The sequence below is a fragment of the Pimephales promelas genome, chromosome 14 (assembly GCF_988280905.1).
Source record: "Pimephales promelas chromosome 14, fPimPro1.hap1.1, whole genome shotgun sequence".
Taxonomy (NCBI): Eukaryota; Metazoa; Chordata; class Actinopteri; order Cypriniformes; family Leuciscidae; genus Pimephales; species Pimephales promelas.
This window is the reverse complement of record NC_142782.1, coordinates 33,559,523-33,587,497: the sequence shown is the minus strand read 5'-3', so window position 1 is coordinate 33,587,497 and position 27,975 is coordinate 33,559,523. Positions and strand designations below refer to the sequence as shown.

At 36.7% G+C, this 27,975-nt stretch overlaps 1 protein-coding gene across 1 annotated transcript in view; it reads left to right on the top strand.

Moving 5' to 3' along the window:
• The window catches only part of gcn1 (GCN1 activator of EIF2AK4), a 68,587-nt gene that overhangs the window by 7,005 nt on the left and 33,607 nt on the right, over positions 1–27,975 (top strand). The window contains exons 13-38 of the mRNA XM_039686345.2: positions 419–517; positions 1,548–1,721; positions 1,812–1,964; positions 2,107–2,199; positions 3,060–3,135; positions 4,077–4,236; positions 5,539–5,728; positions 5,812–5,936; positions 6,838–7,016; positions 7,095–7,188; positions 10,451–10,564; positions 11,041–11,239; positions 13,376–13,525; positions 13,637–13,818; positions 15,511–15,591; positions 15,671–15,814; positions 16,788–16,912; positions 18,617–18,806; positions 19,051–19,121; positions 20,390–20,555; positions 20,636–20,830; positions 22,323–22,569; positions 24,897–25,018; positions 25,626–25,740; positions 27,144–27,323; positions 27,492–27,712. Coding sequence (XP_039542279.2) covers positions 419–517; positions 1,548–1,721; positions 1,812–1,964; positions 2,107–2,199; positions 3,060–3,135; positions 4,077–4,236; positions 5,539–5,728; positions 5,812–5,936; positions 6,838–7,016; positions 7,095–7,188; positions 10,451–10,564; positions 11,041–11,239; positions 13,376–13,525; positions 13,637–13,818; positions 15,511–15,591; positions 15,671–15,814; positions 16,788–16,912; positions 18,617–18,806; positions 19,051–19,121; positions 20,390–20,555; positions 20,636–20,830; positions 22,323–22,569; positions 24,897–25,018; positions 25,626–25,740; positions 27,144–27,323; positions 27,492–27,712 — 3,845 coding nt within the window. The remainder of the gene's footprint in view (positions 1–418; positions 518–1,547; positions 1,722–1,811; positions 1,965–2,106; positions 2,200–3,059; positions 3,136–4,076; positions 4,237–5,538; positions 5,729–5,811; positions 5,937–6,837; positions 7,017–7,094; positions 7,189–10,450; positions 10,565–11,040; positions 11,240–13,375; positions 13,526–13,636; positions 13,819–15,510; positions 15,592–15,670; positions 15,815–16,787; positions 16,913–18,616; positions 18,807–19,050; positions 19,122–20,389; positions 20,556–20,635; positions 20,831–22,322; positions 22,570–24,896; positions 25,019–25,625; positions 25,741–27,143; positions 27,324–27,491; positions 27,713–27,975) is intronic.

Below are 27,975 nucleotides of genomic sequence, written 5' to 3'. Positions count from 1 at the left end.
TGATTACTGCTAATTTCCATCAGGAAACCTGTTTGTTTTTACTTTGCATTTCTGCTGCACAGTGGTTTTCTGTGTAACATGCACTAGACGGACATCTTTGACCCCTCTGCTTGTTTCTTGCGTCTTTTGCAGCATTTTGTGTCAAATTAAAGGAAGTTCAACTTTAAAAAAAATTACTTTTTTTCCATTCCACTACCGTACGTCTTGCGTTTTTAAATGTGAAAACACACGTTTTGTTAAACTCACTTCTCATGAATATGTACTTTATACTTTATTTGTTCCTTTTAAGGGAAACTTGTTTTGAGCAATACAGGTAAAAGCTGCGTAACAAGATACTCGCATCAATACCATAACGATCACTCAGTTGTGAGTCTTTAAGTAATGTATTAAGCTTCATTTATGTGTGTTTTTGCATCAGGAATCAGAAGTTGCAGTCATCACGCAGTCTCTGGCACTTCCTCTCAGTCTCTGAGCTCCAGTGTGGCTGTGATGTTCATTCCTTTCCTGCAACAGGAAGGTGAGAAACATAATGGATTTTAATTACATTAAAAAGTAACTTTTTTTTAATGAACTTTTTTCATACTGGTTTAAACACTGAACATCCACATTAGTCTGAGAGCTTTCATAAATGTTTTTTTTTGTTTTTTTTTTTAGTGGACTGGGGTTCATGAGTTGTTACGCTAATAAAGAATTAAATTATTATTATTTTAAATTCAAAAATAAATTCAAAGCACTAACAAGTTTTATGTTTACTTGTCATGACCATTAACTGACAAACTGTAAACATGCAAATTCATTGTTAAATCTTTGAACAGTGTTGTTTTAGTATCACTGAGAGACTATTATAATTTTTATTAGCAGTTTAAATTAATTATTATTTTTATATTGTCCATTTTCGTTTTAATTTTGTGTTTCATTTTTTTTTTAACTACATCAAATTAAACTAAATGAAATGAGAAATGTTTCTATGGCAAATAGCTAAATAAAATAAACAATTTTTTCTTTCTTTTTTTTTTTTGTTGACATTTATTTTATCTTAAGTAGCCAATATGTTTTTATTTTTATTTTAACCCTAACCCTTAACTTAAAATCTCAGTAGGAGTCCAAATAAATATTTTAAATTAAATGTTGTGAATCCCTGACTTAAAATATCAACATTTTATTTCTACCCAGTTTGCTATTTCAAAAATTTAAATTTATTTTTTTAAATTGTTTTGTTGCAAAATTGGTTTTAAATTAATAATTTAATTTACATTAAACAATCTTTTTTTAATTTTTATTTAATATGCAAGTGCATCAAGTTAAACTCAATTAAAAGAAAAATGTTTCCATGCCAACTAGCTAGTAAAATATCTTACTAGTAAAATATTTTACTTATAAAATATAAGTAAAATATCAAGATTGATTTTTTTTGCTATTTATTTGCTATTTAATGACTTAATGTGAAACTTTTTGTTACAAAATTGGTCTTACTAGTAATTCAATTTACGCTAAATAGTCTTTCATAAAGCCTACTATCTGCTGATTGTTGTATTGTGTGTTTCTAGTCCATGAGGGCACACTGGTACACGCGGCGTCTGTGTTATCGCAGTGGACGGGCCGTTTGACGGTGGACGTACCCTCTGAGTTGAGGGAATGGTTTAAAAAAGCCTTCGGCCTCAAGACGTCCACGTCCCTCGTGCGTCAGGCGTATCTCCAGGCCATGATCGGGGCTTTCAAAGGTCAGTCGGACTGCTGGGATGCTTCACATGGGCTTATTTGATTTTTTTTTGTCAAAATAAAAAGCATCTCTATGTCTCAATTCTGTTCAGGTGACACTCTCAGTCAGGCTGTTGACCTCCTACCTCTCCTCATCCAGACTGTGGAGAAAGCTGCTGCCCAGAATACCCAGCATGCACTGCTGTCTGAGGGCGTGACGGCTTCTGTGCTGCTCTGTCGGCTGTCTGTGCTCGACTCTGTGTCTGGTGAGCGTTTTTACATCCACCTATTTTTGGATATTGCTTATAAACGCTGGATTGAAATTTTTATCACACAAGATAAATTCACAACTTTGGATGGAAACATATCTACTGAAACTGTGTGATCTTCATGTTCATGTGTCTTTAGAAGCGAAGCTGGTGTCGTTCTGGAACCTGATACTGGATGAAAAGAAACCTCTGTTCACCACTGAGAAGTTCCTCTCTCAGGCCAGTGAAGAAGGTCCGAAACGCCCCGTTTATCAAACTTATCCAGAGGCCATTTTAGGATTTCATTGACGTGACTTAGATGAAGAAGGCCATATTAGGCTTTTTACAAAGTCTTGATTTTGTTTTTGAGCCCTACTAGAATAGCTTTTCATGCTTGAATGTTCAAAAAAACACATTATTCTCCACATATTCTCCATATTTTACTGCTGTTTCTAAATATGCAGTTTTTATGTCCCGGTGACCAGTGAAAGCGCAGCTCTGACTCTCTGCCCATTCATTTAGATAGGAGCCTGGACTTGTTAGTCCGAAATAGCTGCCCGGAGGCATTGCCAAGATGGCGGCCGAGTGGCACGACTTGCACTTTGATTTAAATGATAAAAGTTGAGACCATTGGTGGCAATTGTTGTAGTATGCCGTGGGTGGAAATGATTTAAATGAGGAATATTGTGATGTTCCCGGGAGGCGTTTCATGGAGTTCAGAAACACTGACACTGATAATGAGAATAGAGTTTTTCATGGTCAAACAGCAACATCACACACTAAAGATAGTTGAAAATGTAAAAATAAGATTTGAACAGCTGGTAAAGGGAGGATTCAGAGTCAAATAACCTCAGGTTATTAATTTTATTAATTTTAAACTCAGGTTAATATCTTAATTTATAATTTCAGTATTTCAATTATTTTTATTTTAGTTATGTTTAAAGTTGTTTTTCATCTAAGGTTTGTATTTTATTCTATTTCCGCTTAATTTTTATTAATGAAAATAATTTTTAACAGTTTTAGTTAACAGTAAGAACACTGATCAGTAAATCTGATGATCACACACTCTCTCTCACACACACACACACACACACACCTGTTCTGTACCCACAGCTCTGTGCACAATCCTGCTGCTGTGTGAAAGACTGTTCCTGGATCAGCCACAGAGACTCAACAACAGCAAGTCTCAGTGAGTCACTACTATTTTCCCTGAAATGTTTTGTGTAGAATTGAATTATTCGTTGAATTGGCAGAGGGAATTCTATTTCCTGTGTTTAATTTTACGTTTTAGTGTAAACAAACATCTAAACTAAGCATTTGTAAATCATTTTAATTTCGTAATGATAAAGAATATTGAATCAGAAAACTTTAATGCAACTCTAGTATCATTAAAAGTGGGCTATGATATGCAGAATAAAGCCTAATGGGATCTTGGGTCACCCTAAAAGTGTTATTTTACCTTGATTTGTTTTACCTTATGATGTAAAAAATATTGACTGCTCATTTACATATTATTTTTGTATTATTAATATACTTAAAGGATTTATTAATATTTTAAATTAGTTTTAAATTAGTAATTGACCCTAATGCAACTTTGACATCTCTGAAATTATGCTAATTGTATTTATTAGAAGAATTCATAAACATTTCAGATGCCTTCTGGTTCTGTTAGTGATCATGTGACTCAAACTACCAGGCATGCACCGATATTAACATTTCGGACGATACCGATAACCAATGATTCTTTATACTTGAAAGCCGATGAATCGATATATTGGTCGATAAATCTAAATCCAAATTTTTATTTCATTTTTGAGAGTCTGATTACTAAAACAAAAGTCTCACCATTAAAATCCATATCCCAAGCACACATTTATAATATTCTCATTATTATATGACGGGCATAAAACTATTTTTATTTTTTTTCCAATCATATTTCAAGCAATTCCAAACCATCATGTTAAACAGTGCATCTGCAATCTACATGAATTATCAGCTTTAATATATCGGCCTAATTTTCTTATCAGGCCGATAATGATAACACTAAAAATGAACATATATCGGCCAATACCGATATGGCGGCCGATATATTGTGCATCCCTAACTCAAACCCTTGTTTGCCGTCCTCAGGATGTATCATCAGGCCACAGTTATGGCGCTGCTGTCCCGGCAGTGGTGTGTGCGTAAACATGCTAAGCAGACCGTGAAGAAGCTCCTGTCCTCGCTGGGCGGATCCAGCCTGGCCCACGGCCTTCTGGGAGAACTACGTGTCATTATTAACAAACACAAGGTGAGTGAAAACGCTTACTGTACGTTCACACCGCCGCCGACTTGAGCGTCAAAGAAGCACTCGCCCCGTCAAGGACGCTTGTCAAAAAGTACGGGGAAGCTTGTTGAGAATCTGTGAAATGTAATAAACAGAAAAAAACAGCCAATACATCGAAGAAACCTTTTATGACAGCATTTTTATAACCGTCTTGGTCACATTTGGTCGGGAAAAATACATTTTTAGCTGTTATTATTATTATTATTTGCTGTCAAATCGGTGTCACCGTGAGCACATGAATTGCATTCCCGCTTTAAGACGAGCGTTCGTAAATATTTCAAATAAAAGTTGCGCTCATGCGGGCCCTATAAGCAAATAACTTCAAGTCATAAATGAGAGGAAACCTTTAGGCGAATATTAGCTCCTCTTCCATTTTCTTGGAAGTAATGTTTTGGTAGGAACGAAAGTTTACATTAGGGCTGGGTATTGAGACAAATTTCTCAATTCGATTTGATTTCGATTCACAAGCTTGCAATTCGATTCGATTTCGATTCAATTACGATTATTTTGGATATCAGTTACAATAAATGGCCATTTTTCTCAAGGAAATCAAATCTCTTAACTAATGCTGTAAACTATGGGAGTCTAGTTGTAGCCTATAGGCTTCATTAGCCTAATATGAAGGTAATAATGAACTGTTTTGTAGCTATACGAACACTTAAATTACACTTTTATATTTTTTTATAATAATAAGATTATATGAAATATAAACATTTAAATGGTGTCTGTCATAAAAACTTGCCAGATTTATTCAAATATGCATTAAATATTGAAGAACATTAATATTATAATGCATATGTAATATGGTGTATATATTTATCAAAGATTATTGCGATTTTTTTTTTTTTTTTTTTTTTTCATTCATTCAAATGAAACAGGATGACTAATCGATTCTTGAGATTTAAGAATCGATATCGGTTCGTAAAAATGAGAATCGATTAATATCGAGAAATAGATATTTATTACCCAGCCATAGTTTACATTGTATGTTTCTCCGGAATCAGCCGGCGCGAAGGACGTCTATATTCCGCTGAACCGCGTCACAGCTCATTACCATAAAGTTGAGCTTCTTTCAACTTTCTGATTGACACTCAAAACACCCAAAACGCGGCATCGATGGATTTGACCGTAAGCCAGCTTCCAATGAAAATGAATCATTTCCGGCCGCTTTGGAAGCTCAAGTCGGCAGCGGTGTGAATGTACGGTTAGGCTACTTTACGCTTAAACGTGTTTTGAATTTGCTAATTTTTTCGTCTCTTGAATCAGATTCTGCCGTCAGAGGCTCTTTACACGGAGACGGGCGAGCTGACTGAGATGGGGCGCTCGTATGTTGCTCCGCGGGTCCTGCTGGACGCTCTGAGGGTGATCTGCTCGGCGGCGGCCCAGTGGAACGACCCGGCAGAGGCGGAGAAACTGGCCCTGGATATTCTCATCGTTACCCATCATCCCTCCATCGGTCTGTCTCTCTCTCCCTGTGGATTTGATTGCATCCGTACAGGAATATCCCAATAGATGTTAATCGCGCTCTTTCTTTTCCAGTGGCCATCAGGTCTGAGTTGTGGCCTTCTCTGCTGTCCACTATGAAGATGGACGCTGCGGATTTCATCGAGAAACACCTGGAGAAGATTCTACCTCGCCTGCTAGAAGCCAACACGGACAACCAGGTGCATTTAAAGTTGTGATTATTGTGACATGTTCAAGTGAAACGGATTCTGGATCTGGAACAAGAAAAAAATGTAGGGCGGGGCTTGATTTTGTCCTTGTGGTTTTCTATTGGTGGACCTCATGTGAGTGACAGGTTGCCCCGCCCTCTTCATCAGAGATGAGATGTCGCAAGTTTTTCTGGTTCAAGATTATGAGGCACATGAATTTAAAAAAAGAGTGATGTGCATGGATAAATATTGTATAATAATTACTGAAAAAAATAGTATTGTCTATTTTGATTTCATTGTGACTTTAATTTTGTATTGATATGGTAGGGCAGACATTTTAAGATCAATATCAATAGATAACGGCCATTTTCTGATTTTCCTAAAAAAAAAAAAATATTGTGTAAAATTTATGAGTATAATTTATTTGCTGTAAAATAAAATATGAATTAATTTTTATACACATCTTATTTGATATATATTGTATATACTATATTTTCGATCAAATGCATTTAAGAGACTTCATTCAAAAACTTCAAACCATCTTAAATTATTACATTGATGTAATAGGACACACATTTAAAAGAGTAGTTCACTTTTAAAAAAACTTGCTGATAATTTACTCACCCCCATGTCATCCAAGATGTCCATGTCTTTCTTTCTTCAGTCGAAAAGAAATGAAGGTTTTTGATGAAAACATTCCAGGATTTTTCTCCATATAATGGACTTCAATGGGAACCAAACGGTTCAAGGTCCAAAAACAGTTAATTTCTTAAATTCCCTAATTTCTTTTCGACTGAAGAAAGAATGACATGGACATCTTGGATGACATTTTTTTAAAAGTGAACTACTCCTTTAAGATTGGGGTCAGAGTTTCTCTGGATTTCTGGTTGTCATTGTGTCTCTCTCGCTGTAGGCTGTTCAGAATGCTGTCGGTTCTCTATCGCTTCTGTCTCCAACTAAACTGCTGCCGCGTGTCATGGATCACGTGACCCAGCGCTTGTCCAATCATGCGATGATCCAGGTGACGCGTCAGGAATATGCAATCATGCGAACGCCAGAGGGAGAACTTTATGATAAGAGCATCATTATGAGGTAAATTGGACTGAATCAGTTCAGATGGAATGAATGAGGTCTTGGTTGTGCTGTAAACACCGCTGTTGTTTTTGGCAGCGCGCAGCAGGAGAGCACAAAGAAAGGCAACATGAAAAGAGAGAACAAGGCTTATTCCTTCAAAGAGCAGATCATTGAAATGGAGCTTCAAGAGGTGAGAGAGAAACACACAAAAAAAGTTGTTTTGGACTTATGTTCTAGTGTGCATTAGGGGTGGTTAATCTGTCTGATTTCCCGATTCGATTCGATTACGATTATTGAAGTCCCGATTCGATTACAGTCGATTTTCGATTATTAACGATTGTCGATTACCGATTATTGATTTTCCATTTCACAACAGTAAACGAAAATACACTAGACCAACACATGATTATAATAGCAGCAGCAACATTTTGGTATTAATTGCACTTTTTATTTGTTTGATATTCATTGAAAATATAATGATGGTTAGTGAGGACATGCAAACATGCTTGTTGTCTACTACTTAGGCAACTCATTATCTTTAAATTTATTAACTTTAAATTTTTTTTCAAAAGCAATTGTGTTGCATCATAATGCAAATGCACCTGGTTCTATTAACTCTTTCCCCGCCAGCGTTTTAAAAAAAAGTTGCCAGCCACCGCCAGGGTTTTTGACGATTTTCGCTAAATTTGAATGCCCCCGCTGAATATTTTCTTCCATGAATATATGAAGATGATATATATAAAAATAAAGATCTGAGCCTCTGCTTTTAGGCAAAAAAAACGTTTTTATTTTATCTTCATCTGTTCTTTTTTTATTGCCTCTTGAACAGAGGTAGGTTTTGTCAAAAACACAACATTTTGGACAAAAAACTGAGAAAAAGGTGTTTTTATCAAACAAGTGCATTTAAAAGCAGAATACATTCAGATGTTGTTTCCTTCATATATAAAACTTTCCAAAATAAATTAAAAACATAAAATAAATGTAAAATATATCAAATTTCCCAGGATGTAAGGGAAATGTAACTTTTGCAATAAAACTTCTGCCTCTCTGTGTTCTACCTGTGAATAATGAATAATTGGAATTACAATAAACAGGCCTAGACACACACACACACACACACACACACACACACACACACACACACACAAATACATATTACAATGTGGTAAATGTGCACAAAGAGAGAAATAATTTGACAATTACACCTTCATATTTAGACAGCCACACATAAATGCCTGCACACACACATACATAATATAGTGTCATAATATTATACGATCTATCTGCGGCACGTCCATGGCTAGCATGAACATGTGCATCTCTCTCACTGACTACTTCGTCCCGATCAGATTCAGAATTATCAAATAAAGAGTGATCGGACTCCGAGTCCATTAACCTCCAGTACTTCAGCCATATACCTCTGCATTGTCTGTCTGATACATTCTCACTACTCCACTGTTTGAGACGATTGCAATCTGTTTCTCTAAACAAAGAGTTGCGCAATCATTCAGGACATGCGCGCAGGTCTTCCTTACCGTATACCACCTAAAACACGGATACCCGGAAAATTCCGTGTTTGGCGCAGATGCGTTTTTTCATTAAACACGGAAAATTCCGTGTTTGGCGGGGAAAGAGTTAATTGACAGCATTAAAATGTATTTTGAGATGTCCTTCAATTGAAAATATTTGAAGCAAGTTTGGGGGACTTGAAGGGCACCTGATTCAGAGAATCACCCAGAAATTCAAAAGAACAGCATTTATCTGAAATAGAAAGCTTTTGTAACATTAAACAATACCGTTCAAATGTTTGGAGTCGGTAAGAATTTTTATTTAATTTTTTGGGCAAAAGAAAAAAGAAATCTATACTTTTATTCATCAAGGATAAATTAAGTTGATCAAAAGTTAAAGTACAAGACATTTATAATGTTACAATTTGATTATCTGAATCTTTTGTGTGTGACTATAAATAATTTGCTTTAAAAGTACAAAGTAATGACCCATAAAGAATTAATGCACAATATATTTTATTAACATTACAAAGAACGACCAGGAAAATAAATGTGTGCCTGAACTAGGAGCATACTTGTAGTAAATAAATAATATAACGACTGGTGCAGCCGAGTGTTTTTCCTCCTCTGGCTGGAAAGGTGTCATATGGCTTATCATATTTGTCGTGTTTCCGTCGTTGGTTTTATTCCACAAAGCGTACAACTAGTGCGGCTCTTGTCCAGCTCCTTTCCCCCTTCAACTTCCGAAGCCAAAATATCCACACGTCAGCTTTTAACCTAACAAGGAAGGTGTTTGGATCTCGCGTGCCATCTCATCTCTGTTATGTGCACGCCACAGACGGTCCGGCCACTGCACTTCCGCGCTTCAGAGTTCCGTCTTTCGCGTTCCGTCAATATTACGTTATTATAAATACATATAAAAATTTTTTTTTTTTAAATCGATTTTTTGACATTTGTGAATCGATTCAGGATCGTCCACGTCCGCATCGCGATGCATCGAGAATCGATTTTTTCCCCCACCCCTAGTGTGCATACTGAATAGTTACTTAGTCAAATACAGTATGCAACAATAAATATTTCCAAATGAAATACAGAACGTTCTCATCTCATTGCATTACCTGTTTAATTTAGTTGTCATGTTAAAGATAAACAGTTATTTAGCAAATTTATACAGTACAGTGTTTTGCATCAAAACTTGCTGCCCTATTAAATATTGTGTAAAATGCATAGTGAATGAATATATAATAAAATTTCAGTGATGGTGATAATTATATGTACATCTTATTTCCTGTCGAATATTTTATTATATATTGGCTATTCTTTTATCAACATTAGCCATTATCATTAAATTATACCAAATAATGAAGTCTAGTCATTAAAAATCATGGCCAATAAAGCATCCGGTTCATCCACCACACTAGCCGCGTTTCCATTACCCTTCAAATTGTGAATTAAAAATACGCACAATGGAAAAACGTCAATTTCGCAAAAACTCCTGTTTATCACAAAAAGGTTTTTACGCTCACAGGAGGTTTTTCAGGGATATATTTCGCAATGGAAACAGTTTTTGCATTTACAGTCACCTGACTTGCAGTGTGTTTGGACAATACGGGACATTATTAAATTCATAAAAAGAATTACAGGAATACTGGATTCTAAACCCTTAAAGAAATGCCACAATCAAGACCAAATGAGGGAGAAGCACAAAAACTCCTCATATTAATATAAGTTTTTGTTTTAGTCGCAACGGTTCATGGAAACGGCATCAATAGTTTTTAATCAATATTTAGAAAAAATCCCGTGCAAATCTGTGATGGTAACGCGCCTACTGACAAATGAAACGAGGTTAAGCGCATTGCATTGTAGGATACAGTATCTGGTGTAGTGTGTGTTCTGTTTTAGACGGCACGTTTGACTGAGCCTCCGCTTGTGTTTGTCCTTCAGGAGATCAAGAAGAAGAAAGGCATCAAAGAGGAGATCCAGCTGTCCAGCAAACAGAAGGAGATGATGCAGACCCAGCTGGAGAAAGAGTCCAGCATCCGCAAGAGATTGCAGGAGGTGAGAGGTCACACGCTACCGAAGTCCACCCGAGACGCATCATCGTCAACTTTAAGACATTCAAAAATGTGTTCATGCACATGTATACCTCTATGCTAAATATTGTTTAAGATTGCACATGACACGAAAGGAAAAAGGGGACTCCCGGAAGTGCGTTGTTGTTGGTTGAGCGAAATATGTAGTCTTATTAAGTCCATTTCATTTTTTTCCCCAAATTCAGTTTTTTCTGTTTTCATTTATGCAAATAAATTTTTTACAGATTTGCTTCCCCCGGTCTGCTTTTTCTCCAGACATACGTTCCTCTCCCACACAAAAACTGAATTTCATTTATTATTATTATTATTATGATAAATTCCATGAAATTGAAATTGGCCAATCCCGTCCGCGATTCCATGATCACAGAAATTATAGGCCCCTAAATATGGTGTGCATGAATAAACGGGTGATGCTAACTAGTGTCTCTTGTTCTCTCTCAGTTGGACGTGGAGCTGCAGTGTGTGATGGGTCTGTTAGAGGCGACTCTGGCCCGTCGTCCTCCTCTGATCTGGGTTCATCTTCCTGCAGTGTTGCAGGTTCTTCTTCCCCTCCTGCAGTCTCCTGTGGCGGCTCCACGCGTCACGCCCGTGTTCCTGCGCATCGGCGTCACTCTGATGCCTAAACACCTGCACTACTTGGGTAACCCTTCCTTTTTTCACATTTACGTGATTTTTGTGAATGCAAATTAGTGTTGGGCGATATGCTCCATTTTCATATCGTCCTATCGTCAGCCTGTGAGATCGGCGATACACGATATTATCGTGAGGGGGCGGGGCTAACTTATTTGATTATTAACTTGATTATTTAGCCTACTCATTAATTTGCTTGTTTTATTAGCCTACTTCGTTTTATATACGAGAATCTTTTTTCTATTTTGCTAGCAAAGGTGGAGTGTTTATTAATAGGATCAGGTTATTTCCTTATTAAAAAAAAAGAGATCCTAATCCTTTTGTTTGTCAACGGGAAATTTACGGACACATTAGCCTATCCTCATGCCGTTACATGCAGCATTTTGACTAGGGCCTATTTCTGCACGAGATGAAAACACGTTTTAATAATTTCTTGGGTCAGAAAAAGTCTGAGTTTGCGATATGTGCCCCCCTTCACATGCGCACTTCAGTAAGCACGAAGTACGCGGGTTAATGTGTTTTAAATGCCGATAGAAACAAGAGCAAGGGCCAAACGTCTAGCTGAGTCGATCGGTTTATACTTGTACTTATGACTTGACTCTGATAAAGGAAACGTTTACATGACCACATGCATTGTCAAGTTTATTCAACATAATCAGGTTAAGAACGTCGTCGCATGTAAACGCGCTCAATCTCTGAAAGTGAAAGTAAAAACGGACTGCTTTCGGCATCTGCATTAACTCCGCGTTCCCTCAGAGACGACGATGATAACGGTAACTATAATGCTATTTTAGTGATATTATTATTAATACTATTTAGTAATTGTATTGTTTTTAGTGTTAGTGTCATTAAACGTTTTGTCAATGTGTTACGGAAACAAATACTGACGAACAACGATGCCGTTTTCATCTTGGATCTGTAGGAAATTGAATTTTGCGTCTGTTAAAACGAGCACTCTTGATAATTTGTGAATGGATCACCTTGCAATTAAATTTTGATGTGGGATGTTTTTTAGTCTGTTTTAAAAACATTCTCTTAGAGGAGTCCTCATTAGTGCGTGTGTTGTTGCAATTGTTATGAGGTGATGTCGTTGTAAATTTAGGCTACAATAATAATACTAAATTTAATAACAATACTAGCTTTATAATAATAATAATAGGCCTAATAATAATAATTTAATACATTATGGTAAAACGAGCCAATTATCGTATTGATATCGTCAAAGGCATCTGCCATCGGCGATATGTCATACTATCCTCGATACACGATACTATCGTCTATCGGCACAACCCTAATGCAAATGCATGTTTAACTCTATTAAACTACTGTATCAGGTTTGATGTGCCTCTGGGTTATCAAAACCTGTCGCTGCTACTATATGCCTTCTAGTTCGTACTTTATTAGCAAGTAAAAGGCCTTTTAGTATAATGGTGGTTCAGGTTTATTTTGCTGTGAAATCTTTAATGATTTTTGTTTAGTAGACATAAGATTATCTTTAATATTATTTGTAATATTTCAAGATATAAACACTTTTGTTATCCATGCATCAAATCCATGTTCAAATCTGTGAGTGTCAAATATGATCATCAGTCGTTTGAAGAAGGTTTATTTTTTCATCTCTTTATCATCATTGTATTGCATTGTTGGATCATAAAACATAAATATCATCTTACTAAGATATGTTATTGGCAGGTATAGAGTGACAGCTGATATTAATATGCATTTTATGCAATTTTTAGCTATACTGTTATAAAGATCTAACTGATTTACATTACGAGCTAGAATTTCATCTTGGGTTTTGGCCAAATAAATATCAGCATTTGCACCAAATTGCATATTTTCTCTTAATAAAACTGAGGTGTTTTTCTTCCTTGAGTTTGAGCTCCGTATTCTCACTACATCAGACTATTTAAGTCATTAAAGCCCGATGCATCAAATATGATACGCCAAAACACGTATGCAAACTTTTAATCTTTTTTAATTTTGTCTGAAGGTTTGATAAAATGTTCCATTTAAAAAAAAAAAAAGATGATTCTGACTTATTTCGTATGTTAAAGTGTTAAAGCTGTTCGTTCTGATTATTTTAACATTTGTGATTAACAGATGTGAATGTGGCTCAGATTTGTTTTTCTCTGTATATTTTTAGCGGTTCTGGTGGGTCATGTGACCTTGCGTCAGCTGAAGCCAGAGTGTGATTTGGATCCTGCTTGGGCTCAAGAAGATCTGAACACAGCGACGCAGCGAACCATCTCACTGCTGCATACACACACGACACCTCAGAGAGACGCCAAAAGCGGTGATTAACACACACCCACATAAACACAAATGGATATAAACTGAATTACAACAGGTCTAAAAAAAGAAATAAAGAGCTTCTGTAACTTGGCAAACCTCTCAATGATTGCAGGGTCAGAAGCGGTTGCCCTGTCGGCGCCGGCGTTCTCCTTCTGTTTCCCGCTTCTTCAGGCTGTGTTGAGTCAGAGCAGCGGATCCTCAGAGGACACGGAGCTCACAATGACCCGCGCGCTACAGGTCATCAACACTCACGCACAGCTGCGGGCGCATTCGGACGACACGGTCATAGACGAGGTACGGCTGGGTTTGCCATTAATCTGTGGTTTTCATTTAGTGATCCATCAACTTGGCTTTTACTGAAGTCATTCAGGAATTTTAGATTTCAGATTTGAAATCGATCCTAATTTTGTTGGGTTTGCTCAGATATTAAAAATGAGGAACAAATCGTGCCAGAAAATTACACGTAAACGCCATTCATAAGGGCCGTTCACACCAAAGATGATAATTATTAGAGCCAGACCGATATTAGACATTTTCCATAATATCGGTATCGGCAGTTATAATGGCCGATAAATGAATATTTCAAAAATAAAATAAAAACGGACGAAACACACTTCAATCATCTCTCCTTGGCCTGTTATATTGAAAATTAATGTTTTACAATTTGCAGTTTGACGTTATCTATCATAGACTAGCTAACCACAAAGCAAGCTAATGCCACTATCATCAGTGGAAGACCGCTAACGTTAACATTAATGAGCTTGGAAACCACAATGAACTTTTTCTGCCTAAATAAAGTAATGATTACTGTATTTATAACTAGCGTATCTCTAGTTACAGTCCCTGCATTGTAAAATGTAAGTTATACTTGCGAGGAGTGAACATTTAGACATAGAGAAAAAGTATCAAACGTATCTTGTGCAGAAAAGTTAGCTTTTCTTTTACACGTGTGTGAAATCCAACAATATTTAATAAAAAAAAAAATATCGGCCGATATATCGGAATATCGGATTTTAAAACCCAAAAATATTTGTGTCGGTATATCGGCCTTCAAAATCCTTTATCGGTCGGGCTCTAATGATAACTATAGTGATAACGATAAAGATATAGTTCAGAAAGACTGTTCTGATTATATAACGAATTTCAGAGTATGATTTTTTCCAGCTGATGAATGATAAAAACAACCAAAACAATCAATTGTCAACCAATCAGAATTCATCCTGCTTTAAGAGCCTGAGCATTAACGCGGCATTAAAACTGCAGTGCGCTAATGATAAACAGGACGCTGTTGTCCGCTGGTGTGGACGCTAATATAGTTAACGTTATAATTCTTGATTTGAACAGGCCTTTAAACTGGACCAATCATGTTATTTGATTATTTGTCTGAATGGTTGTCATTGCTACTGCAGCGATCTCATGGGATTTTCTGATGACTGAATTAATAATTGGTTGACCACAATTAGGTGCTCTAGGATATGATGATATGAATTTTGTGATACGAAATATTATTATATGAATTTTATTAAATTAACTATGAATGTTTCATGTCAGTGGCTTAATCAGAATCTCCATTTGCGTCTTATGGAGATTAAAATCTCTTATGAATATCAATAATAATTTCTGTTTAAAATTTCTTTTGAATAAAACAAACTTAAGATTACATTATTAAAAAATTGTTAAAATATTTAACAAAATAAAATATTATTAAAATATTTTTCTATGACTACTATATATATAATTTAAACATAGTATAAAATGTTATATTTTTTATATTTGAAATGCACAGTAAAAATAAATAAATTAAAAATGTAACTACAAACGAAATCTGTGAATGTTTATAAAGTGAAATCTCATTCATGTGCCCTTGATTTTAAGATGATTTGCAATTACTAAATTGTCATGCTGGCATATGTATGCTGAGTCTATCCATGTGTGTCTAACTGAAACGCCAGGAGTTTCTAATGATGTGTTTTCCTGTTTGTCCAGACTGGCCCAGAGCTGCTGCCCAGAGTCAGTATGCTACTACTTTTGACCAAAGTGATTGGCACGTCCACCATTCGCCTTCAGGTAGAGTCTCAAATCAAAACACACACACACACACAGTATTTGAGGAGAGTTGTGTTGTGACGGTGTGTGTTTGTTGTAGGTGCTGGCATCAGACTGTCTGACGGCTCTGTGTGCCAGCGCTGGAGGACAGGAGGGATGTGCGCTCGCCGAACAGCCCGAGATCGACGTTCTGCTGGAGGCGTTACTGTCCTCGTGCTTCTCTGTCAGAGACGCTGCGCTGCGGGTCAGTACCTTTCTGACGTCATCTTGACTTTGAACACGTTTGTGTTGACAGTAGAGCCAGACCGATATATCGGCAGACCGATATTAGGCATTTTCCAAACTATCGGTATCGGCAGTTATAATGGCCGATAAATGAATATTTCAAAAATAAAATAAAAACGGACGAAACACGCTTCAACCATGTCATGAGTGTTGGAGTTGTATAGTTAGTCCACCAGAGGGCACTCTACACAGTTCCTGTTGGCAACACTCGTTGAGTTGGTCACGAGACATACATTGCTTGAATAACAATTAAAAGACCATCCCCATCAGTTCTCTGAACTCAAATAAGCATGACAGAATTTGTCACTATCATGTCATTTAAAAAATAAATAAATAAAATATCGGCCGATATATCGGATTTTAAAACCCAAAAATATTTGTATCGGTATCGGCCTTCAAAATCCTTTATCGGTCATCTCTCTCTCTCTCTCTCTCTCTCTCTCACACACACACACACCCCACATATCCACCTGAACACCAGAGGGCGTCACACACACACGCCATATATATCCCTATCTCTGCATCTGAATAAACAGAAGATTGAAACACTTTGATTAAACATGACTAATAAACACACGACTGCCTTATTCTGTGTTAGAAGCACATCATCTCACAGGAGGATGAGCTCAGCTGTTTGGAGTAAAGGCATGTGATTAAATGTTGTCTATTGTTGGACAAGAGGATCATAAATGCTTCTCATGTTTGAAAAGATGTTCATTTTCAAATGTGTGACTCACAAAAAACTCAGTGCTTTCAGATGCAAAGCTCATCAATGACACGCTGCGCATGACAAATAATCACAGCCTTTCTATTTCTAAATCGCGATAAGCCAAATCGGTTTTAGTGCGATTACGTGGGAATCGTGCAGCCCTACTTTGATTGACAGTATACTATGAAATGTTTTTCTTAAACCTGTGGCCTGACTGTGGTAGGGTCTTCTGGAGATGGAGTTGGCGTTACCCACCGACAGCGCTGACGCCAGCGGTCTGAAGATGCTGAGGAGACTGTGGGTGGCCAAATTCGATGTGGAGGAGGAGGGCAGAGCTCTGGCGGAGAAGTGAGTCATGCAGTTTCACACTGCAGCCTGTGGTGCTGGCTCTCATCAGCTTCACACATCAGAGTTTGGGTCGTGATAAAGCTGTTTTCCAAACTCACTCCGGGGAATAACACTCAAGCTCATTTAAAAACAGGCCTCTGGGAAATGGTTTGTCATGTGGACTCCAGTGCGGTTCACAGTTGTTAGGAAAGCCATCCGGGCTATTCTGTGGAAATCAACTGCTGTTGATGTATAAATTTATAGCAAACATTTTCTCATTTGCGTAAAAAAAAAAAAGAAGAAAATTTTAAACATGATTTCTCCATCCTAAACGAATGGACATTTAAAAAAAAAATGAAAATGCATTTGTGTTGAACTAAAATGGAATAAATTTCTCACGATAAAATGAAAAAAAAAAACACAATTTCTTTTTATGCATTTGTGTTGAACTAAAATGGAATAACATCAAATCAAATAAAAAAATACATTGTCAACAGCTAAAATCATGGACATTTCTAAAGTTAAAAGATAAAAAATTATACCGAAACTTGTTATTTACCTAAACCTGGAGTCACAGCAGGTGTGTAAAAGAGAAGTCTTACGGTATTTTTGATAATTTCATTTTATTTTGACACTAGTGCATTCACTTTAGAAATGTAAATAATTGTAAATATGTAAATAAATAAAAAATATTTTTTTTAATGACTTGAATTTTTTTATTTTTTACACAAATTATTCATTTTTGGCAATGTTATATATATATATATATATATATATATAAACTTGAAAAAAAAACTTGAATTTTTACATATATATATATATATATATATATATATATATATATATGTATAATATTACCAAATATATATATATATATATATATATATATATATATATATATATATATGTATAATATTACCAAATATATATATATATATATATATATATATATATATAAACTTGAAAAAAAAAACTTGAATTTTTTTTTTTTACACATTAAATTTTTTTTTAAAAATTTAAAAATATATTTTTTATTTATTTACATATTTACAATTATTTACATTTCTAAAGTGAATGCACTAGTGTCAAAATAAAAATGAAATTATCAAAAATACCGTAAAACTTCTCTTTTACACACCTGCTGTGACTCCAGGTTTGGGTAAATAACAGGTTTCGGTTTGTATTCAATCTTCTAAACCCGTCAGATTGTCTGCTTTTTGGCGATTGCCAAAGCAAATTTTTGTCCCGCCAATAAATAAAATAAATATACCCCGGGCTATTATTTGCAGTTTTACGGTATACGTTATTTCACCAGACTAAATCCAGAACAACTCTTGCAACATCTCAAGACGCTTGAAGAAACCTACGTCTCGAAGACGTTAACCGCAGTTCTTCTGGATTTAGTCTCTCAGTTTCTTCATGTAATCACAGACAGACTCGATGATGGTGAGATCAGACCGGCTGTTGGCTGGTGTCATCTCTCTAGATTATTACAATTAACGGCAAAAGGAGTGTTTGGAACTGACACAACAGTAAACAATATAAATATCTGCCTTAAAACTATTTCTTGGGTTGAAAATACTAAAACTAAGACTTAAATCCATTATTTCACCTGCTATAAGATGATTTGTAAATGCCGAATCCATCAGTGAATCATTGATTATTGTTGAACCGCTCTGCAGTGGCGAGTGTTGCTCATGCTGTGTGTGTGTGTGTCCGTCTCAGACTCTGGCAGGCTCTGTGTCTGGATCTGGTCCCTGAACTGTGTCCGCTCCTGATCGAGGACGTGATCCACCACGAGGAGGCGGTGCGGTCCGCGGGCGCCGAGGCCTTGTCCAGCGCCGTCAGCCAGTACCGGGAGCAGTCGGCCACCGTTCTTGCCCAGCTCACCGAGCTCTACCATCAGAAACTCTACGTGAGTGGAGACACTGGAGATTTAGGACCACGCATCAATATTTCATCAAGCCCCTTGCAGAGCTTAATTGAAATTCATCTGGGAAATTAAAGCCGTTGTGTTAAGTGTCATAAATCACTCAGACGGGCTTTTATAATTCGTTTTTCTTTTTTAAATCATTGCCCTAATATTTAAAATTGAAATCGTCGTTTGAATGGGATGGCTTTGAGTGATGCTCAGGGATTTGTGTGTGTTTTGTGTTCAGAGGCCTCCGCCGGTTCTGGACGCTCTGGGACGCATCATTTCTGAAGCTCCTCCAGACCAATGGGAGGCCAGGTAAGAGCATTTACATGATGGCTGTGGAGTTATTATAGATATTTACTTGGAAAAATTACTTAAAGGAGTAGTTCACTTTTGAAAAAACTGATAATTTACTGATAATTTACTCACCCCCATGTCATCCAAGATGTCCATGTCTTTCTTTCTTCAGTCGAAAAGAAATTAAGGTTTTTGCTGAAAACATTCCAGGATTTTTCTCCTTATAATGGACTTCAATGGGGACCAAACGGTCCAAGGTCTAAATGAGAGTTTCAGTGCAGCTTCAAAGGGCTTTAAACGATTTCAGACGATGAATAAGAGTCTTGTCTAGTGAAACAATTGTTCATTTCAAAAATAAATAACAAAGTTTAAGTTTTATAAGCTCAAATGCTCGCCTTGCTCTGTTCTGTGATGCGCATTCGTGACTCTCCTGTTCGAACTCGTTCATCAAAATAAACAAATCTTTTTCGAGTCATTTGGTTCATTCAGCGAACGAATGAACCAAATCGAACGAATTGACTCGGAAAAAGATTCGTTCATTTTGATGAACGAGTTCGAACAGGAGAGTCACGAATGCGCATCACAGAACAGAGCAAGGTGAGCATTTGTGCTTATAAGACGTATACTTTTTTTTTTTTTTAAATGAGTGATCGTTTCGCTTGATAAGACCCTTATTCATCGTCTGGTGTCGTTTAAAGCCCTTTGAAGCTGCACTGAAACTCTCATTTGGACCTTGAACCGTTTGGACCCCATTGAAGTCCATTATATGGAGAAAAATCCTGGAATGTTTTCATCAAAAACCTTAATTTCTTTTCGACTGAAGAAAGAAAGACATGGACATCTTGGATGACATGGGGGTGAGTAAATTATCAGCAAAAGTTTTTTAAAAAGTGAACGACTCCCATAAAACATTTTTTTTTCTTTTAGTTTGTATTTACTTGATGAATTTGAACAACATCTGTGACTATTTTTCCTTTTGTTATGTAGTTCAGGTAGGCTAGATTTCATTCTTTAAATCATTACATCAACAAAAAGTTGACTTGATTAGCAAGTAAGGACAAGGTTGTCATGTCATCCTCATGCAAAGACGTGTAATATTCTGGTTATACCTTCAAAATGTATATTAAACATCATTTCCAGTGCTTCACATTTGCCAAATTTGCAAAATACAAAGGATTATTGTGCGATAATCAACAACATGCTACAGATGGACCAGCATTGGGTTGAGTCATATATCAGGTTCCTCCCTGGGACGGGCTTGTGAGTGATGCGTTTCCTGTGTGCAGGTGTGGCATCGCCCTGGCGCTGAATAAGCTGGCTGAGTTCTTGGATGAGAGTCAGGTGTTGCCCCTGTTCCTGTTCTTTGTGCCGGACGCTCTAAACGACAGACACGCAGAGGTGCGGCGCTGCATGCTGGAAGCGGCCCTGTCCGCCCTCAACACACACGGCAAGGTAGCGTTTCCCCATCCTCAGGACACGCTCTCGTTCTCCTGAAGCCACGCTCACTCTCTGATGCGGTTTCTGTCTCTCAGGACAACGTGAGCTCTCTGCTGCCCGTGTTTGAGGAGTTTCTGAAGAGCGCGCCGCAGGACGCCAGCTATGACTCGGTGAGGCAGAGTGTGGTCATCCTCATGGGCTCGCTGGCCAAACATCTGGACAAGAACGACCCGAAAGTCAAACCCATCATGGCCAAGCTGATCACTGCCCTCTCAACTCCGTCACAGCAGGTCTGCTGCTATTCTTGCTTCTGTCCATTTCAGATGGTCAAGTTTAGTCTTATAGCACTTTCCACAATACTCCATTGTTTCAAAGCAGTAGGGCTGGGAGAATAAATCCATTCACCTAACTATCGGGATTTTTTTGTTTACATAATCGATATTAATTCACATTAAATTGCTTTATTTTTGTCCTTGCTTATAGATGAGGTTGACAGAAGGATGGGATATGCTGTTATCTATGAGTGTTAAGTGTCGTAATGTGGATTCGTGAAAGCGACGTGCACTGAAAAGCCCTCACTGTGATCTCGATTTAAACACCCACGAGACCTTTTTCCAATTCGTCGGTCTATTAAACCTTTGACAAAATCATAAAACAGCTTCACAAACACTCTTTTCAACCTTATTTCTGTGATACAAGAGTTCATTTGATCACAGAAGTACTTGGATAAAAGTTAATTCCAAATATAAACGTGAGCGATCGTTTCGCTAGATAAGACCCTTACTCATCCTCTGAAATTGTTTAAAGCCCTTTGAAGCTGCACTGAAACTCTCATTTGGACCCACTTTTTCAGCATTTTCAAATATTGCCAGTGGGTGGAGTCAGGCTCTGAACAGGGGTATAGTTACCCTTTATAATAACGCATTTAATGATTACATTGTTTCGCCACTAGGTGGCAACAAGTGACTGTTTTATTCAAGAAAATTTAGTACTAGTTCACTTTTAAAAAAACGTTTGGTGATAATTTACTCACCCCCATGTCATCCATCCATCACCGTCCACGTCTTTCTTTCTTCAGTCGAAAAGAAATTAAGGTTTTTGATGAAAACATTCCAGGAATTTCTCCATATAATGGACTTCAATGGGGTCCAAACGGTTCAAGGTCCAAAAGACGGTTTCAGCGCAGCTTCAAAGGGCTTTAAACGACACCAGACGATGAATAAGGGTCTTATCTAGCGAAACGATCGCTCATTTAAAAAATAAATAAAAAAAATTTAAGTTTTATAAGCTCAAATGCTCGCCTTGCTCTGTTCTGTGATGCGCCTTCGTGACTCCCGTTCGAACTCGTTCATCAAAACGAACGAATCTTTTTTCGAGTCATTTGAACATAATGACTACTCCTTTAAACTCAGCAAGATGTGATGAATCGCTTTTGTAAATATGACTCATCGTATACATAATGTATAGTCTGTGTGTATGATTTGGCTTTTGTGTAAAAAAAAACTGCAATACGTATTGTATCGGCTCCCAAGTATCGTGATAGTATCGAATCGGGAGAGGTGTATCGTCCCAGCCCTACAAATCAGCTTTTCCATGCATGATTAACATGATCGTAATCTTCATAATTGCATTTAGCAGATAAGAGCCAGGCGATAACACAGTTGATATTTGCTCTAAAATGTGTATATATAAATATAAATATGTATTTCTAATTACAGTGATCCATGTAAATGACAGCGTTGAAATATTCCCATGCATCTCTCTCGGTGTGTTCCTGCTCAGGTTCAGGAGTCGGTGGCGAGTTGTCTTCCTCCTCTGGTTCCCGCTATAAAGGAGGACGCTGGTGGGATGGTGCGGAAGCTCCTGCAGCTCCTGTTGGAGAGCGATAAATACGCCGAGAGGAAGGGCGCCGCTTACGGGCTGGCCGGGCTGGTCAAAGGTCTGGGAATCCTGTCCCTCAAACAGCAGGAGATCATGAGCACTTTGACGGACGCCATCCAGGACAAGAAGAACTCCAGACGCAGAGAAGGTGAGGGGGCATTAAAGGAAAAACTAATGCATTCAATTTCAGTGAAGTGGGCTTTATTGGCATGACAAATTGTGTTTGTGTGTATATATATTAGGGGTGTAACGGTTCATAAAATTCACGGATCGATACGATACACTTGTCACGTTTCGGTACGTTTTCGATACTGCAAAAAGAAAAAAAATGCCTTGATTTAATTTTTTTAATTACATTATCATAAAGTATGATTTTTTTATTTTTTTTATTTTTTTTACTTTGAGCAATGATGGAGCTTCACTTGACTTTTCTTAGGAGCGTATAAAACACAACGGGTCTTTTAAAACACAAAATGAAATGTAATATTGTAGTAGGTATAAACAAAGGTTTATTTTAGTTCAGATTAACATTTGAGGGCAGCAACTGTATTCATAATGTCAAAATCAAACTGACATGATGAAGCATTATAGCCGACTATTCCTGCCAAACTCCCATGGTTACAGTTATGGTTACTACAGTTAACCCATGATGAATGTCACTGATCTGTGGACACTGGAAGTTCATTCATGGCACAATGTTTCTCCTGGTTTCTCCTGCCATTTGATGTTGGGCAATGTTGTGGTCACGCCAGTGTCTCTTACATTATGAACGCGCTTGCCACATGCAACGGGCCTACATTTGAAATAACGAAATTTTGGTCTGCAGGAAAAAGGGTCCAATGAACCGTTCTGTTTAACCCCTTAACTGTCACCGACCCGGTACCGGGACGCCTAACTTTACTTCACTATATTTCTATTAAATCCTAATCTAATTATGACAAATTATATATTTTTGGAAAGGTCTAAGACTTCTAATTAAATATTCGACCCCTGTTTTGTGTTAAAAATTATGTAGGAAGAGTAATTAATGAATTTATGACAAGAGTGCACCTAAGAAAATCTGCATCATAACAGGAGGTCTGACCTTTGTCACAAAAAGTTGATGCACCCACTTTTAATCATTGAAACTTCTGTTTTTATGCTAAAAGTTCATAATAAAACATATAATCTAGTATTGTTCAATAAAAAATAAAAAGTATAGTATATATAATTATAATTGAACGTTGCGTTACCATAGAAACGGTACTTATTTTATGAGGCTCCTCCCCTTTTGGGCATCCTTATTTTTCATAATTAATGATCAAAACCTTTATTAATCTTGACAAAACACATATTGTCAGAAAGGTCTGAGTCTGAAGGTTCCAAATTTTGTGACAAAATTGATATTTGGACAGAAATGTATTAATTTGTTAAGGCAGAATGTACACAACTAAATTCAATGGAATTCAATGGCACCCGGTGGCTATTTTTGGTACTACGCCTAAACAAAATCTCATGGGAACTTCAATTTTTGTGATATCAACTTCAAATTTGGAACATAACTTGGTTAGATTTATGGCTTTGATTTTATAGTAATTTTAGAGTAAAAATATTTTGTAAAATATATATTTTATATAAAATAAAAAATATATAGTACAGTATATTTGATTTACTGTTATTTACTGTTTTCACTTCAGCAATATTCTGCTGAGTGTTTTCTTTAAAACAAGACCAAACTTGGGTATATATTCCAAGGCATTCTTAAATTACAACCATTTAAGTTTGAATAGAGCATTTAACCCCCATTCTCAAAAAGGGGGGGTGACAGTTAAGGGGTTAAAAATGCGAACCGAAAGCCTTGTACCGAACGGTTCAATATGAATACGTGTATCGTTACACCCCTAACATATATATATAATTTTTTTATATATATATATATATATATATATAAAACACACTGCATAACCAGAAAAAGTTTGGATTTAAATAGGCAAATGTTTAAGAGTCTGTGATTGGATCAGTATTGCATTGATTATTATGTTTCTAGCATGTTATATGTTTGGCTCTTGCATTGTCAATACAATGCTCCTTGATGGAAATAAATGCATACATTTTTGGTCAAGATCTTGTATTGTCAATGCATGGGTCCAGCACTCTGTAAACTAAAGTCTTGTCCAGCACATCACAAAGACTTTCAACGAGTTGTGAGGAGGTTAGAGCGGAGGTAATAAACTAAATAAATGCATTTAAATGAAGCAAAAACTGAACTGAGATTATTAACAACAATGCAAATGAAGTAAACCAGTGATTTGATGAAAAAAATGGACTGATTTTGAGCCAGTGGTTAGTGCATGAGTTGTGGTCTTGTGTACTGTTCCAATTCCCTCCTTTCCACTGAAAATTATACATTTAAGAAAAAAGCTCATGTTATAATTGGGCTACCAAATGAAGTCGAAGGTTAAATACATACTAAGCTCTTCATTTTCTGTCTCACAGGTGCTCTGTTCGCGTTTGAGATGTTGTGTAACATGCTGGGGAAGTTGTTCGAGCCGTATGTGGTCCACGTCCTCCCGCACCTGCTGCTCTGTTTCGGTGACGGGAACCAGTACGTCAGAGAGGTACGACATCCCTCCGGTCTCACACTGCATCATAACCAGGTTTTGGCCCACACTTGTGGTCTTTGCACTTGACCACTTGTCTACTTGCATGACGTATTTCCTGTATTTGGCCCAAGAGTTAAAGTAGGTGTAAAGACTTTCCCTTTTTATTGTGACTGTCGCACATTAATGCTAAAACAATATATTGTCCAGCCCTAATCACTGCCATTATCACATATGCTATGATAATTTGATTTGATTTGAATGCCTTGCACATGAAACAAAAAAAGGCATCAAATACGTCTAATAAGTCCAGGACTTATTTCCATTGTGGTCTTCAACACATCACATCAAAACAAGAAAGACACTTACAGATTGTGTGATAATCAATAACATAAAAACCCCTGATTCTAATCCGCTACCAGGCATTGATTCTCTTTTTGAAAGAGTTCATGCTGGAAATGAGTTTAATTTGTGGAAATTTAATTAATTTGACTTGATGATTACTTGATTCACTTTTTTCTGCTTTCACTAAGGATGGATGGATATGTAATATTGTAAATGAATGCATCTGTGGCTGTGCTCTATTCTCCATGCTGAATCATGATTGGTTGTTTGGCTGTTTCAGGCTGCGGACGACTGTGCCAAGGCCGTGATGAGGAACCTGAGCGCTCACGGGGTGAAGCTGGTGCTCCCGTCTCTGCTGGTGGCGCTGGAAGAGGAGTCCTGGAGAACCAAAGCAGGTCTGCTGCTCTATCTCAAATATATTACCATATCAATGTGTAAAAAAAATAAATAAATATATATATATATATATATATATATATATATATATATAATATTATATTTATATATATTTTATTTTTTTTGTGAATTCCTGGGAAGCTAAATAGTTTTTTGAGAGTGTAGTGTTCAGCCTTATAATTATTGTTTTTTAATTTTTATTTTAGTATGTGTTTTTTTATTATAGTACAAAAAAAATTATAGTAGTAATTTATAAAAAAATATAAAAGTATAGTAGTAAAAATTATTTTATTTTAATTATTATAATTATAATATTTTTTATTATAATTACTATTGTTTATTTTATATATTATTATTACTATATTTTTATTAATCATCGCTATCTCACATGGAAATGCAGAGCACTGTTGTCTAATTATTTTTTATAGTATTTGAATTATAATTATGGTTTCTTTCATACTTATGTATTTTAAATTATTATTAATAGGAGTAGTATTTTATAATTGAAGAGTTCAGATGCAAAAACCTCTAAATGCCATTTGAAATTTTCTTCTTTAATGATGATTTATGTCAAGCTTGTATATTTAAGTTCAGTGATTTCACTTAAATGGCAATGGTAATTACCTATTAATTGTTATTTAAATGAAATTACTGAACTTAAATATACAAGTTTGATAAAAAAATCATCATTAAAGAAGATTTCAAATGGCATTTAGAGGCTTTTGCATCTGAACTCTTCAATTATTCATTATCATTGTCTCACTTAGAAATGCATGTAATTTTATACATTTTTTTATTATCAATCTTCGTTGTCTCACGTAAGCAAGGTACTCGAGGCTGTGCTGTATGGTGAATCAGTAACGGCTGAAGGGCGTTGTTAGGCTCGACACAAACAGCTGTTACTTACTCACGAGACAGCACTTGCCTCAAGTACCTTATTGCTTTTATACAATGGTTACCACACAATTAAAAATATTAAAGTAAAAAACATGTATCAGTGCAACTTTCATGAAGTAAAATCACTAAAAGCCTTCCTTCCGCTAGAAAAAATAGTCCCTGACCGTGAACAGCAACAACGCTCCAATGTGTAATATATGCATGAAAGCTCAAAAAAACACAACATAGGAACTGCAGTGTTGCGCAGTGATACATAGAGCCGTTGGGTGAAGCGGTCATAGCCATGTTTATCATGAATAAAGCACAGCTATTGACCAATCAGAATCAAGGATTGGAACTAATGTTTTATAAATGGAAATACAGATTTTTTTTAAACGGTTTATTTTATTATTTATCATATATAAAACTATTATTTAATATATATATATTTTGTTGTTGTTCATTATCACTATCTGACTAAATTTAGAAGCATAGTGTTTTAGTTTCCTGTGTAATGTGTGTGTAGGGTCCGTGGAGTTGCTGGGTGCGATGGCGTACTGTGCTCCTAAGCAGTTGTCCTCGTGTCTGCCGAACATCGTCCCCAAGCTGACGGAGGTTTTGACGGACTCTCATGTGAAGGTGCAGAAGGCCGGTCAGCAAGCGCTCCGACAGATCGGCTCTGTTATCCGCAACCCTGAGATCCTGGGTATGAATATTCATGTTTGAAGACAGTGCTTAAGTCATTATTTGCCAGTCTAGGATGACAGGCGGTCTGTTTGGTGTGTAAATCTGCTTGTTTTGTTTGGGTGGGTCGTGTGGCACAGTGTTAAAGGAGTTGGGCTTTAATGTTAAACTGATATTGTGAATTCGGCAGCGATCACCCCCATCCTGCTGGACGCTCTGACTGACCCGTCTCATAGGACGCATCACTGCCTGCAAACGCTGCTGGACACCAAGTTTGTGCACTTCATCGACGCTCCGTCTCTGGCTCTGATAATGCCCATCGTCCAGAGGGCGTTCCAGGACCGATCCACCGACACGCGCAAGATGGCCGCGCAGATCATCGGAAACATGTACTCGCTCACTGACCAGAGGGTAAGACGTGATTCTCACATGACCTCGTTTATATCCTAAATATTGTGTTGATGTTAGAAATGTTAAAAAGTTGAGTCAGTTAGCCCTGTATTCACTGCAATAGTGGACAAATGTGGGCACAGAGGACTCTAATTTTTATTTATTATAAATGTTATATCACTGTCTTGGATAAAGTTTTGTCCATCCATTTATGGTGTGTTTTTTTTTATTTTGTGGGTATTTTTGAATTTATTTACTTCAAAAAGTCCCATATTTTCTATGTA